General features: G+C 41.6%; 1 protein-coding gene across 8 annotated transcripts in view; it reads right to left on the minus strand.

Moving 5' to 3' along the window:
- Positions 1-20,552, minus strand: part of ACVR1C (activin A receptor type 1C) — a 1,029,031-nt gene that overhangs the window by 922,051 nt on the left and 86,428 nt on the right. The window contains exon 2 of one of the 8 annotated variants that reach the window (XM_044074846.1): positions 15,188-15,211. The exons of the other annotated variants lie outside the window; for them this stretch is intronic. Coding sequence (XP_043930781.1) covers positions 15,188-15,211 — 24 coding nt within the window. The remainder of the gene's footprint in view (positions 1-15,187; positions 15,212-20,552) is intronic. 8 annotated transcript variants of the gene reach the window in all.

The following is a 20,552-nucleotide window of genomic DNA, read 5'->3' on the forward strand; positions in this document are numbered from 1 at the left end:
AGTTTAATCAAACAGTAAAGTAGAAGGGGATCGGACTGCCACGTCCACAGTTACGTACGTGACATGGACGGCTGGATGGCTACTGATTGGTTCTCACTCTCTTCCCGAAAAAGAAAGCGAGAAACAGTCAGTAGTAGCACAGTACTTTAGTTGCTACCATTGGTTAAACAACTTGCTTGCTTTGCTTTACAGAGAGTTCAGTTCTCACTTCTCAGAGTTCATAACTTCATGATCGGACATACGGAGATGGACAGTCATTTTTAACTTTAATTTGTACAGAGCTAGGTGTCTGACTCCTTGTCCGTTAACCATCACCATGACAGATATTATTGTTAGAAATGTAAATGTTTATTCTATAGATTAAAAGATTTTCTGTTGCCATAAAAATCACAGTTTGTAATCTCTTAAGTTTAGAGAAGACTTTCTCCTGCTGATGTTTTCAAATGAGGTCTACCTAGATAATATACTGCCATCCTAGCTAGCTTCCAGAGTGTAGCTTTGTTTGACTTTGTAGCTTTGTTCCCCTAACTGTATTCTAGATTTTAAATGTCTGCAGTGGTCCAACATGATTATAAATAGAAGAATGCTGAATAGTAGGCTATCTCAGCTGTTTGCAGACAGACAGTTTAAGCCTGTGAGAAAGTTATTGTGATGAGTTTTAGGATATGCAAATGTACAGATCCATATATTTTGTTAAATTCACCTTGAATAGCTTGTGTCAGATCACTTAAGTAAAAAATAGCAGTAGGAACTATTCTAGTTTAGGTAAGAGGATTTTTTGTGCAAGTGCTCTGATTGCATGAAGGACAGGAGGCGTGTTTACTTGTACCATAGTTTTAACTGCATTAAAGTTCTGCTCACATCCTTGTTTGTGTGCTGGGTGAAGATTAATAAGGGATGTAGACTAACTCCCAGTTAAGCTTGTTCAGTGGTGGTAGGAATTTATTATTATTCTCAGAGTAACAGTAGTGGTAGGTTAAAGAGCCTGCTGGCGAACATCCAGTTACTAATAGAAGTGAAATTAGATTGGAGCTTTTGCTGTAGTTGTGTGTGGTTTTCACCTGAGACTATTAGATACCCGAGTACATCACTATGTTAGTATAACCTTAGTCTCTAAACAAGTTGTTGATGAGGAGAGAAAACAATATGGGTCCTATAGTATACCAGTATCTAGGTAGCATTAATGACATTGCTTCTTATTAGAGTTTACGTTGAAAATCCTGTCCGTAAGGTCACTAGTGAACCACATTAGTGTATGAATGCCAAAGTTAAGTCTTCTCAGTTTATCCAGAAGTAGTGAGTGATTATTTGTTTCCAATGCCCTGGTTTGTTCTATAAAGAGGCCTGCTGTCAGTAGTCCATTGTTCATGTAGCTAAACATGGAGTCATTTACTACATGTAAGGCAGTAATGTTATTGAAACTATTGTGGAATCTGTTTGTCACAAAGCAGGCCATATTTATTGATCAGCTTGAATAGTTGTTTATAGACCAACCTTTCTACTTATGGGTAGAAGTTTACAGTAGGTAGATAGCATTTATATATTTTAGTACAGCTGGTCTTTGGTAGGTTCATAGGTTGTTACTAGGCTATCGGCTCTAGGGCCTATGCAAGCCTAGCCATAACAATTCCCTGGCTATTTCTTCCCACACTATTTACTTCCCTTGACCCCTGTCTAGCAGGAGTTCATGGAAGTAGGGTGGCTAATATGTGTTTGAAGTTGGAAGTGAGGGATAATTTCAAAATATATGTGTGTGGTTTAGAAGGGGGTTTTGAGGCCGTTTTAAGGAATGTAAAGTGCAGCATAGTAAATGAGGCTTCTCATTTTGAGATTGTTGCTTGCCATTTTTTAACAACTTTATTTTTTACAGAACGTGACTTAATTTCTGAGACATCTATCAGAGCTTGAGAAGCTACAGTTAATCTATCTGCCTTTGTGCTCATGTACAAAGTCTGAAGCACAGTATCTGCCATATTCCACAGCAGTTTTATACTTTATTTAGTCATGCCATATCATCACTTAGGTTTTCTTGGAGCTCATATTCAACCAGATAAAAGAGACAATTTTTATTTTACTTATAGTTTGTTGAGCATGTTAGTCCCACTCTGTGAATGGCCTCCTTATGGGGAAGCTCGAGGTGGTATTCATACTGGCTGGTGGACATTTGGCAAAGGTATCAAGGAAATAGCTGCAGCAGTGCATAACTCTCAACCTTCCATCTCCAAAATGAGGAACACTAGCCCTCATAATGTGGAACATATACTAACAACTTAACTTCAACTAGTAATGTCATAGGATGGTTAAAATGTGCTGGTTTTACTGATAAAAATTATATTTTAATGAATTATATGATTCATTTCTATTTACCATGTATATCAGTTAAAAAAAAATTCCTCACACTAAATGTGTAACAGATCCTTTCAATATGGAACATTGAGGAACATGAACTTTTTATGACCCCAAATGAGGTACATTCCTCATAATGAGGTACACTTGAGAGGAATGCAGCAGTGGAGAAGAGTATGAAAGACAGTTATCATATTTCATTTAAAACTATAAAAATGATGTATTATTTTGTGTCAGACTCCTTGGGAAAGCCATTGGGATTTAAGATAACTGATTTGTTTAAATGATTTTAACTTGTTGTTGATGACATTGCTACATCACAAATTGTGTGTGATTCAACAGAAAAAAATTAAAGAGGGTTTTTTGGGTCACCTGGAAATTTGCTAATGACGTGTTCTGAATGAAACTTGTGAATCTACATAAGGATTTGTAATGTAGTAATTTCAGCCAGCCATCCCCCGACCCTTAGCTTAAACCTATGCAAGAACTCACCTGAGCACAATAATAATAATAATAATAATAATAATCAGCTGTTACTTCTGTGAATAACTGTAGTGGCCTACAAAGTGGCCCCTGTTTTTAATGCACCTCATGTGCACTGGGATTTCAGGCAAGGTGCACTGTAGCCCGGCAATGGCCAAGCATCATGAATCCCAAGTACTAGCTCTTAATGAATCACAGCTCTCCAAGATATGCAGGAGTTACTTCTAACCAGTGCCCTCACATAGTCTGATACTTTTTCCCATTGTCTGAGAGGACCACCATACTGCATCATACTTATGGCCATATGGATTTTTTGTTTTATAACCCTACTAATTCCCCTCACTAATGCCGGATGTACAATGGTCTTAGGCCATGAAGACTGAGCATGCCTGTTGATACATGTTCTAGCATTTGTAAGCTTAGGAAGCCTATCTCCCTTATCACCTCTGTCTCCATCATCCACTGGTTTTAGGACCCCTCCCTTCTCCCAGGATAAGTGAGCCAGTAAAATACCTCTGTCCTTAACCAAAGCAAATCCTGATGTGTTACTGAGAGTTTAGAGTTCCTCAGCTACTCATAACTAATGCTCAGATTTTCTGAACTACATCTCTTTGCACTAATTCTACATCTAAGTTTCTGAAAATGATTTTCTATTTCCATCTGAAATACCCAGATGTCTAATTGTTAGTGTGTGGCATGGATAATAGCCAGTGTCTCTACTGGCATATTTCCTTATTACTGGCCTTTCCTGAAGTTATAGCTTATGTGATTCCATACTATGTAATATCAATGCACTGTATATCATGATAACACCCAAGTTCTTTTGACACTCTCTATTGTCAGGGAATATAACGTGAAGCCATGATGCAGTGAAACTGTAAAAGTGAAAATGTATATTAAATCGCATTCTCTTATCCCATCAATGTCTAAAGTTAATAGTATTAATATTTTAAGAGTCCCCTGATTGTTTGGGAAACTAACAACTCTGCAGTCTTTTTTATTAATTGTCTGTGTAACAATTGCTGTTAACCTTTGAAGTTTAGCCATCTACTTGAGAAAATATGGCTGCTTTAGGATTTCTTGCAGTAAGAGACTGTGAGGTCTGGGGAACAGTGTCTCGTATTGCTTAGGAGAGTTACCGTGATCGGTTGTTTCTCTAGCAACAAGTACAAGGGCTGAGAGGGGTGGGGTGAAAAGACTTCTATGAAAGGATGAGAGTCTACACCTCATCTAAAGTCTTCCATTTTTAGTTTATCCTTTTGAGTTATTTTTTCTGCATTCAACATTTTCATATGTAACCTTTTTAACATTTGCAACACAGCTATTCAGAAATTACAAAATAATGTATAAAGAAATGGCATGTCAGAATTCATTGAAAACGTTATTTGACACTCGTTTGTATGATTAGATGCACAGTATATATGCAAGCAGCAAGATTATTCCTGCATCTTACTTTTTATTGACTGCAACTTACTTTTACTCCAAGAAATGTACTACCTGTAAACTCTCCACACCACCGTTTATATAGCTCTCACTTTTTGTAAGAAACCCCTAGTCTGTAGCTATGTTAGATTTTAGTATGCAGTATCGGTGTGGCTGTACATTAGAGATACTTTGCTGGGAGGGGTGTGTGGTGAGAGACGCACCCTTTCAAGGTTTGTTGATGTGCACTTGGGTCAAATGTACAGGAAATAGGATTCGCGCAGCCTGGAATAGATGGGGACATACAAAAGATGAGGGCTGAGAATTTCACCAAAACAATTCATGAATAAGTGTTTGAACCTATTCTTTTTTAATAATTAGCAGGGTTAAACAAGCTATGCCTCTCCCTACAAGTTTCTTTAATTAGCCCAGTGCTGTTCGTTTTAATATGCTTAGTCGCTAAGTGTGAATCACGCAGCTTCCACATTTTACAGTATTAAATTAACTGCTAGCATAATGTATAAACTCCGGAAGCTCCATGGTGCCTAGTAACAAGTAATTCATTTCTAGCATAAAAAAGGCTCTATTTTGCTATCATCCTTATAAAAACTATTTAAACCTTCTGTGCCATGATTCTGCAGGTGAAGAAATGATGGCATTTGAAATATGCATATAACAGTAAAGGTTTGGTGAAAAAGGACATATCATTGTCCTCCAAGCTACAAACGGAACAAATGTCAGTCTGTAGATTTTCTGAAGATTATTACCCCTTTTCAGAGTTAATCCTTTCATTTTAAATTAAGAAGGCCTATGATCAGAAAAGGTATGGATAATTAGGGGAGGCAGGAGTTAAGGACTAATACCATGTGGGATGACACATAAATTACTACTGGGACAGCCTGCATTACTGTCCACCTGCAAAAATGAATGGAGAGGACTGGGGTGGAAGCAGTTATATAAGTCTATAGTTCTCTCTGACTGATGAACTACCTTGGAATTTAGTCAGTATAAACTAACACATATAACTTAAATATTAAATGTAAATAAACTAGTTACAGGGCTGTCTTGGAATGTGCGTTATGTATTTTAGATGATTCACGTCTTTTCTTTCTTACAGATGGGGGCTTTGGAATGCTGCTGCTATAATTTGGAATAGGTGGGTATCAGGTAGAGCCTTCTCTTTACATATTAGAGGATTTACTTTTGTCCTTTTCTTTGTAGACGGTAGTGTGCTGAGTACCATCTGTGGTGATACACAGGGAATTTGCAGGTGATGGAAGCAGTGGCGAGCGAGGAGGTTACACATGGGGAGCGCAAGGTGGCAACAGTTACTGGCTGACATGGGGCTTTGGAACGCTGCTGCTATAATTTAGAATAGGTGGGTATAAGGTGGAGCCTTCTCTTTTCATTTTAGTGGATTTACTTTGGTCTTTTTCTTTGCAGATGGTGGGTGATGAGTACCAGTTGTGGCACTACACAGTGAGTTCTCAGAGGATGGAAGTGGTGGTGAGTGAGGAGGTTACACATGGGGAGCATAAGTGGGCAACAGCTACTGGCTGAGGTAAGTGGATTTCAAAGTTGTTGAGTTTTGGTAGAGGAGTTACATTGATAGCCAGAGAAAGACAGGCACTTGAGTTTCTGATCTCAAGGTTAATTGGCTGTACAATCCATTCTATTAACCATTTCAGTATGTTAGATCAAGGTTGGTAAGTTGTCCCTGCTTTTTGGGCATTTGCATTCAATAGTAACGGGAGCAACAGCCATTGGCCATAGGGAAGAGTCTGGGTTCATGCAGTGGGCATGATGACATTACAGGTAATTCATTTTTAGTGCTCATTAAGGCACGTCATGGTGGATGGGGTTCAGGTAGGTGGGGTGGAGTCACAGCAATCTTAAGATCATAGGAAGTTACTAGGCTACTGGCTTTGGGGTGATTACAAGCTAGACAAGTTTGGCTCTTATTTTGAAAGGAAATTGATTTCTTGCATGGATTTTGATTGTTGGAAATGCTACACAATGGGGTTGTAAAGGGAAGTATGTTTGGGGCAAGGTGACGTGGGGGGGTGGTTTATAGGAGGTTTGGGGTTTACAGGCAAGGCAGAATCACAACAGTCATAGGATCATAGGAAGTTATGGGGTTAATGGTGTAGGGTCTAGTAGGTAGCCAAGATCGTTTTTTTATTTCCACATGCTGCTTCTATTGTCTTTCTTGGGACAGGGGTAGAACCCTAGGGTGAGTTTAGTCACCCATCCAGTTGTTTGGCAGTGGGATAATGAGGTATTGTTATTGTATATACAAGGCAGTGTTTTGTTTCAAACATGGGTTTTTGGGGAGTTAGGCATTTCTGAAGTTGCATGGCAGCTAGTTTAAGGTGGTTACTTTGGTAGGGGTTAATAAGTTGGTGTGTTTCACCGTGGAGGTTACCTTTGGGTTATTACACTGGGATGTTCCTTGGGGTAAATGGATAGTGTTGGTCATGGAGTGTGGCATTTTGTTGACAGATTCGGTAGTTTTAACTTCCCTGCCCTATTTAACAGTTAACAGCTTGGTTGAGAAACCTCATGAGATGGTTAAATGATACCAGAATAGGCCCTTTGATGCAATGAACTTGGTATTTTTGTATGTGTATCAGTCTTATCGTGAATATGGGTGGTAATAAAAATAAAAAAAAATTTTTTTTGCTAAGAAGTCTTAAGTCAGGGAGTCTGGCATTCAGTAATGCATGCATTTCGTACAGTTGATGAAAAAGCTGTGCTCTTAGTGGTGAATAATGTCATTAAGAAATGGGCTTTGCAGGTGTAGAGGATTTACAGTTTTTCTTTTACAGATCACACTGAGGTCGCAGATGGGGACTTGCTGAGCTGGCATTTTGGTGGTCTGAAGGAATTTTGACTCGACAGGTGAGGGAGGCTGCTGAGGAATGTGTTGACTGATGGAGCATTAGGAATGAGGTTATGGATTTCCAGCAGAGCAGCGGTATAGGGGTTTGATTTGATCATTGCTGTGGAAGCATCAGGGTGAGCTGTGTAGTTTGGTGGGCTAGTGTGAGATGCTATAGTTGACAGGGTCCTGGATTCGAGGCTTGTTAAGGGTTTTCTTTGACCATGTTGCAGAATTGTGTTCAAGGAGTTTCTGTGGCATTTGTTATGGCTGTAGGTTGTCATTCTGGAAAGGAATAGCCATAGTTAGTGGCTTGAGGGAAGCGGACTAAATGAAATGTATTCTCTTAGAGTGGAGGTTCCAGTGGTACAGTGGGGTCATGGTTAACCCTACGTTATTTAGTTTCATTAAGGTGCATTCCAGTGCTAGTAGGTCAAGGCATGGGGTTGATGACGGGGTTCTAAGGTACTTTACAGATGATGGGTACAAACGAATGATGTTTGGCCTAACCCTTCCCTTTATGGGAGGTCATTAGTTGGACAATTTTGGGTAGAAGGGAGAGGGAACAGCCTGATCAGGCTGGTTGGCGGAGAAGAGGGACAGGCTTGCCCTCTTCTGTTCCCCCTCCGGTATGTGGAGGTTTATTCCAAGGATTTCTGGAAAGGAAATGAGCAGCTGGAGGAAGTTTGCTGAATAGGTAAGCAAACGGAGGTAAGGATGCTGCTTATTTGGTTGGTAATTTGGTAATTTGATGAATGGTTTATGAAGTGAGATGGACACAGCTTCATAAGTAAAGTAAGCGAGCAAAGGTTTGGACGCTGCTTATTGGGCAGGATGAGCAGGTACGTTGTCCTGATTAACATTATAAGGAGGTTTATAAGTAAAGTAAGCGAGCAAAGGTATGGACATTGCTTACCTGGCAGGATGAGCAGGTATACTGTCCTGATTAACATTACAAGGATGTTTATGCTGTGTTTAGAATCAACTATACTATGTCCAGTTGTAAATAAATTGGTAATCAAAGTTATGGAAGTTTAATAAAGGTCGTCAAATGTCATTCTGTGTGATGTGTTTATTGAAGGGGACCGGGACAAATGGGCATTTCTTTAAAAAAAGACAAAGGGCTGAACCATGGTATCAAGGAAGCCTGATAATCAAGTTATAGTCACAAATACAAATCACCTGTACCCATGAACTAACACATAGGCAGCAATCTACTTAACACCGAATGTGTGATGAGACCTTGGGACCCAGGTGGACAGTAGTCTCTCCTTTGATAGTCACATCCCCACAGTATTCAGGAAGTCCTTCTATGTGGCACACCTCATCATAAAAGGGTTCTCATCCAGGAAAAATAGGTCATGTTCCCCTCTACTCGACACTCATTAGACCCATTATAGAGTACAGCGCCCCTTTTGGAATGTACCTCACAAGACATCTGCAGCAGCTGGAAAGGCCACAGAAGTACCTCACAAAGAGGATTACTGGCCTCAAACAAATACCCTACACTGACCACCTCAAAAAACTCCAGCTTTACTCTGTAGCATATCGCCTACTCCAAAGTGATCTCTGCCTAAAATATAAAGCTATCTCAAACTCAGAGATGTTGGGCATGCTACACCTAAAGAAATCCCAATCCCTCTGAGCTACACACTCTAGGGACCTAAACCTTGTCACCACAATAAACAGGACATGCTGGAGGGATAGATTCCTGTCCCAGAGACTTCCCATACTATGGAACAGGCTACCCATCTATGTCAAGCAAAGTTCTTCATTAGCACTCTTCAAGAAAAATCTTGATGAGTGGATGGGAAATAGGAAATACACCCCGGGGATCACTTCTATGTCTCTGCTCGACAGTGGCACAGGAAAATAACTTTCTTGGGTGGCGTAAGCCAGGGAACCTTGTTGGCTATACTTACCTTGGCCCTTGGGCCGATAGCCTAGTAACTACCTATGAACCTATGAACCTAAATTCTTTAAAATAAAACCTATGAAATAATGAAAACATTAAGCTCTCCTAGTTAAAGGTTTGGCTGCAGTTTAATATTTGACATTTGTATTTCTGATAGATGGGCTCATCCATGTTTTAATGCATAAAGTAACATTAACATTTACAATTGGCATTGGTGATACTAATAAATAAAATAGGACTAATACAATGTGGGTAAAAGAATAGAGCAAATTAAAATATACACTTTCTAAATCTTGAAAATGTTTTAATATTATAAATGACATTTGGCTATGACATCTGAGGATTTCTTTACTTTTCTGATATACTTATCTCTGATTTATTTAATAATTCTCTGCAAAATGCATGTTACACAAGTTGCCAAAATTAATTTGCTAACAAAATGTTTTAAAGACACTGGTTAATTATTTAAAAGTGCTACAGCTAATAAAATTAAATACACTCCCCCAGATTCACGAAACCTCCGTGTAAGACTAAATACTTACTCGGAAACTGCAGTTGAATGGTCTGACGTCAGCGTGCCATGCATATTCATGAGGGCACCCTGACTCCACTCCAAGTCTAACATGGACTGTGCAGGAAGGCAGGGGGCGTGTCTGACTGCCGAGCAGTCCTAAGGTCCACGCCCCTGCAAGTGTCTGAATTGTCAAATGTCAACACACATGAGCGAGTCCGCTCAAATGTCAACAAACCCAACACTACACTCCCTCACACTGTAAACCCCCAGTAGAGTTATAAAATGTAAAATATAATTATTTTTATTTCTAATTTCTGATATAGCTGCCCGTATTTGCGTGTGTTTGCGCGGGTGTGCCCATAGCTTAGCTGCAGTTAGCAATGTCAACATTGAAGAGCATAATAACAAATGTTTATGCAAATCAATCCAAATAGCAATAGCATAGTGGTAGAGCCTTCACACAAAGAGGAGGCATTCACAGTTTGAGTCCCACCACTCCCCCTCAATTTTATGTTTTAAATTAGCATATGAAATAATTCCTGACATATATATGACTAAAATCTTACTAAAAAGCAGTGAAATGGCCTATGTATCAGTGAACAAAATGTATATATAGAAATGTAAGAAGGATCTTGACATATAAATGCCCGTAGCTAAGCAGCCCTTTACCCAGCATAATCTTTTTTTGCCCAAAGCTAAGCAGCACTTTACCCAGTGCAATAAGTTTGCACAGAGCTGCGCACCGCACTAACCAGTGCACCATAGGGCAACGTCGGGCAACATGGAGCAACATGGAGCAACATTGAGCAAAGTTGCCTAAACGCAGCCACACCCCCTAGCCTGTCTGGACAGTAGTAAAATAAAATGCAATGACAAGTTTTAATCCCGGGACACTGTGCACCATAATCAAAGTACTGAACCATTAAGCCATGACAGCTTAGGATAAACATCCACTGTTAACATACATATACTTATAAATGGTGGATTAACCATTGCTAAGCAGGTCTGCAGTCAGCCGAGATTTTTCAAAAATGGCCAATCACAAAAAAGTGCAGGGAAATGCGGCATATTTAAGCTCCATAGGCGCAATACTTGCCATAACTGATTGTAGCTCCCATCTGCAGTTAGAATGTCTGGTGCTGGAGAGGTAGTCGCTTTCGAGCGCAACACTGGGGCATCGAGGAGTCAAAATAGGTGGTTTGGCTCCTAGTCCATCGTCATGAGTCTCGACTCCTGCAGGGCCAGTTCCAAGGGACGGAGTATAAGGCAGAGGCTTAGAACTGGTTGGCTCATGAACTCACCAGTGCCACAGATGTCCCTCGGACTGGTGAGCAGACCGTCACCACCATGCAGACCTGAAGAGATGGAAGCAGGACCTACTGAACCAATGGATCCAGGAGGCCCGTCATATGCAAGATGCCCCACTACTAAGTAGGTAGCCATGGAATGCAGTATGTAAGACATGCTAATATAGTCTCAATAATGGATAGGTATGTCTCAATATCCCATCATTTACTTCACAGCTGCAGGTGTCCGTGCTGTGAATCAGCAAGCCTATGCAGATAGGCTGCTAAGGCTGTGCCACCAGGCAGGTTAGTAATTATTCTGCATGTATTGTTATATAATATATGTGAGAGAGCATGAAAAAAGTGTTGTAGCCCAATAATACAGCTATAAAATGCCCTGAATAAATTCTCTGCATGTACTGTTATATAACATAAGTCAGAGAGCCAGAAATAGAGTTTAGTAACCCATTAATAAAGGTAAATAAGTCTAGAATACTATTTTTGCATGTACTGTCATATAAAATAAGTGAGTGAGCCTGAAAAAGAGTGTTGTAACCTATCAATAAAGGTATAATATGTCCTGAATAGGTCTTCCGTATGCACTGTAATATCAAATAAAGGAGAGAGCCTGTAGAAAAGAGTGTTTAATGTCATTAATAAAGGTATAATACTTGGAGTGTGTCTGTGTCACTTACTTTGAAATGTTGTTGTACCCTTGCATTAAATAAATAGTACTGTTGTATTAAGTGCTGTCAATCCAGAGTTGTGCAGTCCCATATAAACTGGATGAAGGAAGTGACAGTAGCTGTGAAGCATATAACAGTCCTCCACAGTTGTCAAATGGCTGTCATACATAGGTAAATCTGGCACACGAGTAGCTTGTCAAGGTGTTTCCCAGAAATGTGAGTGTGCTACATGAAATGTAGGGTTCTGTAGAAAATTAAGTGAAAATGTCACATGAACACATCCAGATATGTAGATACATAAATATAAAAATAAAATACAACTATGTAGCAGTAACATCTGCATCTTGGACAGTTAGTATGTCAGATATAGGTCAGGTATATAATGAACTAGCCAAACCCATTACACAATCTAATGCATGTTGCCTAGTGTAATAATACATGTAGGGGATATACACCTGCAGTCAATAGGAATGTATTGTAGAGTAAAAGTACTAATAAGAAGTTAATGGAGGTTTCTTTTTACACCCTACTCCATGTGCATAAACAATGCAATTCCACACCTCAATGGGTATGTCTAATCTCAAAACATTTGTTGGGACATATGTCCTATTGTTCTATAAACATCTGCATTTACTTTGATGCATGTGCTCTGTTCAAACACCACAATCTTGGTGACCTGTTGCCACCAAACATCCCTGCATGCTGTTGTAATGTCCACTGTCGTTCAATATATGCATGTGTTATGCTTGCTGTTCAACTGTTGGAACCCTGGTGTGTTGGGTTAATAGCAATATTACTGCATGCTGTTACAACTAATTTGGAATGCTGTTGTCTATGTTGTAATTAAACACACCTAATCACACAACGTATGGGAAGGCCGGTCCCAGCGGACCCACCTGTCCCTCCTCAGCTGGCGATTGCACCTGGCACCAGCAGGTCTGGTGCCCAGCCCAGGCTACCCTCCTCCATTGGTCCTGTGCCACCTTCAGGTGGAAGGGCTGCGGGGAATGGGGCTCATCCCCCCCTGCAAGTGTTTGCGGAGAAGGGCCACCTGTCACCCTCCGAAGGGTCCAGGTTGCGGTGCATAAGGAGATCCAGCTTTTAGTCGCTGATCCCCTACGCCAGCTCAAGGTGAGAGTGGAGCGACTCACGGGTGAGCCTGCCCCTCCTATGCAGCCCCCAGTACAGCGACCCTTGGGTCTGTGAAGGTTCAGTGGTGACTGCCCATGGGTGGGGATCTCAGTCCCACTGTTACCATCTGTGGGCTCATGGGCTTGCGATTTCCAAACATCTGTCTGCATCAATTGTGTTCACCCACCCCCTGTGTCATACTCCACCCCTGTAGGCGTCTTGTTTGTCTTGTCTGTTTACCTCCCCAACCTACCTCCCCAAATATACCTACTTCCTCTACCTCACATTCCACTCTCACGTGAAAAAAAAAAAAGGGGGCAATCTGTACCCACAAAAAAACTATGCCCCATACATAGCTGGTTATTTCGCACACATGTCTGCTGGACATGTAAACTGATAATTAGAATTGGCAGTACAACATACTTTGTTGTCCGTACCCCTCTCTCAGGGGTGGAAAGTTTCACATTTCACTCCAAATTTGCAACATATGCACAGCTGTTGCTGGTAAAGAAATGGGCAGCTATGGACCTTCCCTACACCCATCCTGCACATCCCGAGCTGGTTTCCCTTCTGTCTTTCCCTCTTTGTATCCCCTTTTTCACCACTTTTCTTTTCGAAATTAGCGCGGGAGTTAGCGGGAGTAAGCACTTTTAAGCAGTAGTCAATGGGTTTGAGCAAGTGTGCGCATATGTGTGCTTAGCTAAGTATTGCTAAGCATCGTGCAAACCCGCGCAAACCCGCTTACAACTGCTTAACTCATTAACCCCGAGTACCTTCTCAGGGTGCTTAATTGCTTATAGCCGAGCGCTCTCTGAGGCGCTTGAAAATGTATGTTGTTTTACCCGAATGCCTTCCACAAGCGCAGGTAAATTCTGAGTCTCTTTGTAGCTCCACTCATAAAAATTAAATTGAAAAAGTACCTGAACTTTGTCAGGTACCTTGTCAACTTTGTTTTCACTGTGTGTTAACATCATGTTCATATTTAACATTTTCGAGAAAATCAGCTTACCATGCACTGTGCATCGGATTGTGATCACGGCAAGCCAATTCTATATATTTTCCAGGAAGCAAGTGGTGGCAGCCAATCACATTATTGCAATCCAAGCTGCCACTTGCCTAACAACTCCACCCCCAGACCTAACTTTCCTTGTTCTGTGACAATAAATAGAGGGTCCTCCAGTACCAGTTCCCTTTCTTTTACTCGGCTCTGCTATATTGCTACTGGAGCCGTCTATCTATTGTAACAGAGCATTTTCTGTGCACCGTTTGCGAAGTCCAGTGGTAACTCATCAGCAAGAAACCCAGAAAAGCAAATGCCTTACAGCTGCATCTAGATCTTCCTATCTATAATAAGGTAAGTGTTTACTGCATTGAATTGTACTTTGGTTTGACGGCTTTCAATAGCTTGAGATTGGACTACATGTGAAAGGAGAAATTCCGTACTATTACCTTCAAAATGCATGTCATTCAGTTTGTCCGGGGAGTATATGAGCTCGCCGTCTATGTAAGCTCAAAAACGTTACCTCACACCAGATTTCATAGAAGTTTCTGTGTAATGTTTTATTTATCCCTGAGACCCTCCCCCCAAAAAAACACCAGATGGAGGTGCTGGTGTTAGAGGCGCGGTGCTCCAACGGAGCATTTTACAAGGTACGGCAAGGCATCTGCCGCTGGTTTCACTTTATTTTATGGATTACATAACTGTTGTTGTGCATTTGTTTTCCATTTAGAAAGGCTAGAGGTGAATTATTTTTCGTGCATGGTTTTTACCATACTAAATGGTATGTATAGGTTCATAGGTTCATAGATTTATACTAGGCTATCTGCCCTAAGGCATTTATTAGCCTAGCCCAAAGTTATGTGGCTTACGCCACCCCTTATGTTAGAAATAATGTGCCCATTAGTTTGTTGTGCCTCTGTCCAGCAGTGACACAGAGATGATTCCCGGGGTAAACCTACGATCTCCCATCCACCGGTCAAGATTTCTCTTGAACAGAGCCAGCGAGGTGCTCTGCCTCACATGGACCGGGATTTTATTCCACAGCATGGGGAGTCTCTGGGTGATAAATCTATCCCTCCAGCACGTCCTATTTATATCCGTGCTAAGGTTTAAGTCACTTGCTCTAGTGGTTCTGGTGGATTTGGATTTTTGAGGTGGAGCATGTCCATTAATTCCGGGTTGGTCATGGCCTTGTATGTCAGGCACAGGTCACCTCTGAGCAGATGGTATGCAACTGAATAGAGTTGGAGTTTCTTCAGTCTGGCAGTATATGACAGGTTTTGGAGTCCCTTTATCCTTTTGGTGAGGAACTTTTGGGGTCTCTCCAATTGCTGCAGGTGTCGGGTGAGATACATCCCGAATGGGGCATTGTACTCAATCATTGGTCTGATAAGTGAAGAGTACAGGGGAACAATGACCTCACTTGATCTGGATGTGAATCCCTTCGTGATCAGATGGGCAATGTAGAAGGTCTTTCGAACCACTTTAGCAACGTGAGTGTCAAACGAGAGGCCACTGTCAACCTGGGTACCCAGGTCCCTGATAACCTCTTCTGTGCTTAGTGGGTTGCAACCTATATGGTAGCTTGGGGTTACCTTGTTTTTCCCAAAGGGTATGACTATACACTTTTTTGCGTTTAACTTCAGGCCATGGCTCTGGCACCAGCTATCAGTTTCCGTGAGACCCCTCTGAAGGATGTCTGTGTCTGATGTCTGATGTACTATCCACTATGGCACCCAGTTTGCAGTCATCCGCAAACTTTGTCAGCCATAGTCCTCCTATGTTTGCCTGTACTTCTGAGAAGTAGATGCCGAACAATAGGGGGCCAAGGACTGAGCCCTGTGGGACACCACTTGTAACCGGCTTGGAGTCTGACATGGCTCCAGCAACTCTAACCCTGTGGGTTCTGTCCTTTAGCCAGTTTGCAACCCATCTTGTGATGTATGGGTTTACATTTAAGCTGGTAAGTTTCTCTATGATACCCGAGTGGGGTATTGTGTCGAAAGCTTTTGCAAGGTCAAGGTAGGCTGTATGGACTGCCTTTCCCTCATCAATGGCCTTGGTAACTGTTTCGAAGAAGTCGACCAAGTTCAAAAGGCAAGATCTGCCCTTGACAAAGCCAAACTGGGTTGGGTCCAAGGTCTGCAAGTCCCCTATGTCCTTGTTTATGAGTTCCATTATGATCCTCTCCATAGCTTTGCAGACCAGGCTTGTTAAGCTTATGGGGCAGTAATTACCAGGGTCCGTAGAGGCCCCGCCTTTGTGGAGTGGGACCACAGTTGCCGTACGCCACTCCTTGGGCACATATCCTGTGGTAAGGCTAAGATTAAACAGCTGCCTTATGTGCGGGTTTAGTTCTTCATTGAGTTCATGTAGCACACAGCCGGGGACACCATCCGGTCCCATTGATGCTGTGTTTTTAGCTTTAGAGAGCAGCTTTCACCTGCGCATTTGAGATGTCTGGGAGGCTACACTCTGTTGGGATAGTTATCTCTCCTTTTGGGGGAGAGAGGGGGTGAAGTTTGCGCTGAATCTGTCTGCCAGTATGTTGGCAATGTCTGTGGGTTCAGTGATTTTTGTATCATTTTGGACTAATTCTGAGCATATCTGGGAGTTTCCACCCAGGTTTCTGACATAGCTGAAGAAGGCCTTATGATTGTGTTTTGAATCTATGGCAATTTTTTTCTCAAAGTTGGCCTTGGATGATTTTATGAGGGATCGTAGTTTCTTGCTAGTACTGATCAAAGATGACTTCCCTTTTTGGGATTTTGCTCTATCATGTAATAGCTTTCTCCTCTTATTGTAAAGTTTGTTTATGGCTGGGGTCCACCAGACTGGACGTTTGCCCTTTGTGGAAAGAGTCTTGGTTTTATTTGGGATTGCCTGATCCATGCAGTCCTGAAGGTGTTCATAGAAGGCATTTGTAAGGGCTTCCGCAGCTTGGGTTGTGGTTTCCATTGGCTCGGGGGCCTTGAAGGATACCACACCTGTCTTGAGTAGTGTGGTTTGCTTTAGAGAAGTTCTTCACTGTGGTCTTTTTTGTTTGGGGTGGGGGCGGGATGTGGATTTCTAGTGAGATTAGTTTATGATCTGATCTCACCAAAGAGGGATATACTTCCGTGTGGAGCATTTTGTCCCCATGTTTGTGATGATGAGATCTAGTATATTTTCTCCTCTTGTGGGGACAGTGACTAGTTGTTCCATGGCATTTGAATTTATGAACTCCAGGAACCTTTGAGCTAGAAAGTTGGGGCTTGAGTAATGTTCCCAGTCTATATTCGGGTAGTTGAAGTCACCCAATATGATGGTGTTTGGTGATACATTTATACCCTCCAGTGTCTTCAGGAAGGCTGTGTGGGTTTCCTGAGTTTGAGAGGGTGGCCTGTAGCATGCTACAAATTGTAGAGCAGTTTTGCCTATGGTTAATTGCACCTGGATGGTTTCTGATGCTTGTGCGTAGCCACCAACCTGGAGGTGTGGGTATCCTTGATGAATATGGATACAACCCCTCCTTTTGTGGTATGGTCCGGGTTTTGGGGCCGAAACGCATGATATGAGGTAAAACCTGATAGTGTCAGGGTGCTCTCAGGAGCCTTGAACCAGGTTTCAGTCACAGCACAGACATCGATGTTCTCCATACTGAGAAGGGCCTCGAGTGCATGCATTTTGAGATTTAGACTTCTGGCATTGAGCAGCATTACCCTTAGTTTCTTCCCATTTTTGTTTTCTAGGGTGGTAGGTTTAGAATTTGAGCCTTGCCTAAAAAAGGCACTATGGGGGTGGCAAGAGCCTTAGCCAATATCCGGAATCCCAGGGGTGACAGGTGCAAGCCGTCCCTTGCGAAGCAGCGTGGCTTGTCAAGCATGTTATCCCAAGCAGACAGACACTGGATCCCCTTTGAATAACACCAGAAATTAAGCCAATTGTTAAAGCTGATCATCTTGTCACTATATTGTGGCATCATTCGTGGTGAAGGAAGGATATTGCTCAAGGTCAGGGTCATACCTGCCTGGGCTACATAATCAGAGAGCTCCTCTATGTCTCTTTTCATGTAGTCCAGGGAGGTACATCTCAAGTCGTTCACACCAGCATGGACAATGACTGTGTCATACTTGTACTTGCCGTGGAGTGACCTGAGTGCTTGTGTTATGTGGCGGATTCTAGCGCCCGATAGGCAGCTTACCGTGACCTTCTCCTTGTTCAGCCTGGTGAGTGGGACGTCAGTGTGTCTGACTATGGAGTCACCTATGACAAGTATGTTTGGTGTTGTATTTGGCCTTAAGGGCAGTGACTGCTTTGCACACTGATTTTGTTTTTTATGTGTTGTTTGTGTGGTGTCTTAAGTTTGCAGTTGCTTGGGTGTCTGCTTTGGAGGCCTTTGCTGTTTAGGTAAATTTTACTCAGAGCCTCCAGTATGTCTTAGTGTGTTTATGTGTTTGATTCAGTGGTGTGGCTGAGTTATGTGAGACTTGTATTGTGGTGTGTGTAGTTGCCTTCTCCTCCTGCCTGGTCTTGCCAGTCCTGAGTTGAGAGAGCTCAGCCTCCAGTTTGGCTAAATAGCTGCATCTCTCAAGTGTTAGTGTTATGTGGGAGGAGGAGGGTTGTCCGTGTACATGAGGCAATTGTAACATTGCCTCAGAATTCCCAGATTCACCAACTGGGCAGGAGAGGATGCCAGCATCTGACCCTTCGACATGCTAGAAAGAATTATGAGTTGGTATGAGACAGAAAAGTAGAGGGCTTAGCAGGGAAAGTGGGCACTCCTGGGGGTTTTGCAAGTGAGGGATTTGTATAATATAGGAGTGCTTGACCTGCAAAGAAAATGCTTATAAGACAAGGGATATGCTTTTAAGACAAGTGCTGAGCTTTTTGAGAAGAAAAAGCAATTAGGAATAAGTACTGTGCTTTTTAGTGAAGGTGTAAACTGTTTAGGTTCCTAACAGAGCAGTTCTAAGGGAAAAATTGAAGAACAGACTTTATGGAGCCAGAAAAAGTTTAACCCGATGCTGCTCTAGTGGCAACTCCGCGCTAAATCGCGCTAAAGCACATTAAGGAGTGCTTGATAGCAGGGGCTGGAACGAAGCAGGAATAGACCCAAAACGGACAATAAAACTACAGTTTCAAGTCAGTAACCACTCCTACGGGGGGCAGGGAAGCTGCTCAATGTTATTCACTGCCACTGATCAACAGAGAGACTTTCCTTTAGCCCAAGCAAAATGGCCTCACAGAAACTTACAAACAGTTCAGGAAACAGCAAGCCTGTAACTGAACTTTTTTAAATCTCAGAAAAGTGGGAAAAAAGCAAGATTTTTTTGTTTCAGAGATAGCAGAGGTTCACAGCTAATATCAAGTTATAACAGTGCAGTAAATGACCCCACACAAGAGTGCTAGGTCAAGGACAGAAAATATGCAAGTTTTGAGAAAAAAAACGATTTAAAATTAAGTGCAAACAGGAAATTCAGTAAACAACTTTTGGTTGTGCTCTAAATACAGCTACTAATGCAGAAATCAAGTTTAACAAGCCAGAAAATGCTCAAACTAGGCAGCTATGCAGAAAAACTTAGCAAATAAACAGAGAAAAAATACTTAAAATCTCAAAAGTGGCTCCCTTCTTCTCTCAGCGTTTTCTCCTCTTGGTGGGTGCTTCGCCAACAGCCAACAAGCCTGAAAAGATGCCAAAACCATGAGGCAACTAGGTTTTAAGAGAGGAAGATGAAGGAGTTTTGGAAATGACCCCTGTTGGCCAATAAAACTACAGTTTCAAGTCAGTAACCACTCCTACGGGGGGCAGGGAAGCTGCTCAATGTAATTCACTGCCACTGATCAACAGAGAGACTTTCCTTTAGCCCAAGGAAAAATGGCCTCACAGAAACTTGCAAACAGTTCAGTAAGCAGCAAGCCTGTAACTGAACTTTTTTAAATCTCAGAAAAGTGGGAAAAAAGCAAGATTTTTTTTTTGTTTTTTCAGAGATAGCAGAGGTTCACAGGTAATATCAAGTTATAACAGTGCAGTAAATTACCCCACACAAGAGTGCTAGGTCAAGGACAGAAAATATGCAAGTTTTGAGAAAAAAACGATTTAAAATTAAGTGCAAACAGGAAATTCAGTAAACAACTTTTGGTTGTGCTCTAAATACAGCTACTAATGCAGAAATCAAGTTTAACAAGCCAGAAAATGCTCAAACTAGGCAGCTATGCAGAAAAACTTAGCAAATAAACAGAGAAAAAATACTTAAAATCTCAAAAGTGGCTGCCTTCTTCTCTCAGCTTGTATTTGAGAAAGGTGCTGAGCTTCAGTCTTACAGTAAGCTTGACTTGCACTAGGTGTGCAGGGTTTCCTGCGCTATTCAAATAACAAAGCGGGTGTGCGTTTGGGAAAGTTTGGGTTCTGTACTAAAGAATAGTGTTTGTAATGCTAACATTAATAACAAATTAGTGTGGCTTGTTAGCATGACGATGATTGTTTTGCATGTAAGGAATTCATAATACGGTGAGCACTTCAATATAATTGAGATGCAGATTAGATTTCTTGCTATTTCCAAGAACGTTGTCTGTTCCGGAATGTCATCGGAGACAATGATGTGCTTATTTATCTGTAAAAACATATATTTTAAAACAAAATAAAAATGTAAATGCATCGTGCTACTTGTCTCTATTAATAGTTAAATATCTGTTATAACTAAAATGCAGTCTGTACTTTTAAGTGTGTGTTTATGATTGTTTTAGCTGAATGTGATTTCAGGGTTTGCTGAGCTGTTTCAAGTTTTTTCTCTCAAATAATCGTGCTTCACTTTCTCGGGTCTTTATAGAGTGCAGCTTCTGCAAAAAGGGACATGCAGTAATTATCTTAAAATATGAATAGTTTTGCATGAGCAAGCTTGCATTTTT

The sequence above is a fragment of the Protopterus annectens genome, chromosome 6.part0, assembly GCF_019279795.1.
Source record: "Protopterus annectens isolate FY-2018-M chromosome 6.part0, PAN1.0, whole genome shotgun sequence".
NCBI lineage: Eukaryota > Metazoa > Chordata > Ceratodontiformes > Protopteridae > Protopterus > Protopterus annectens.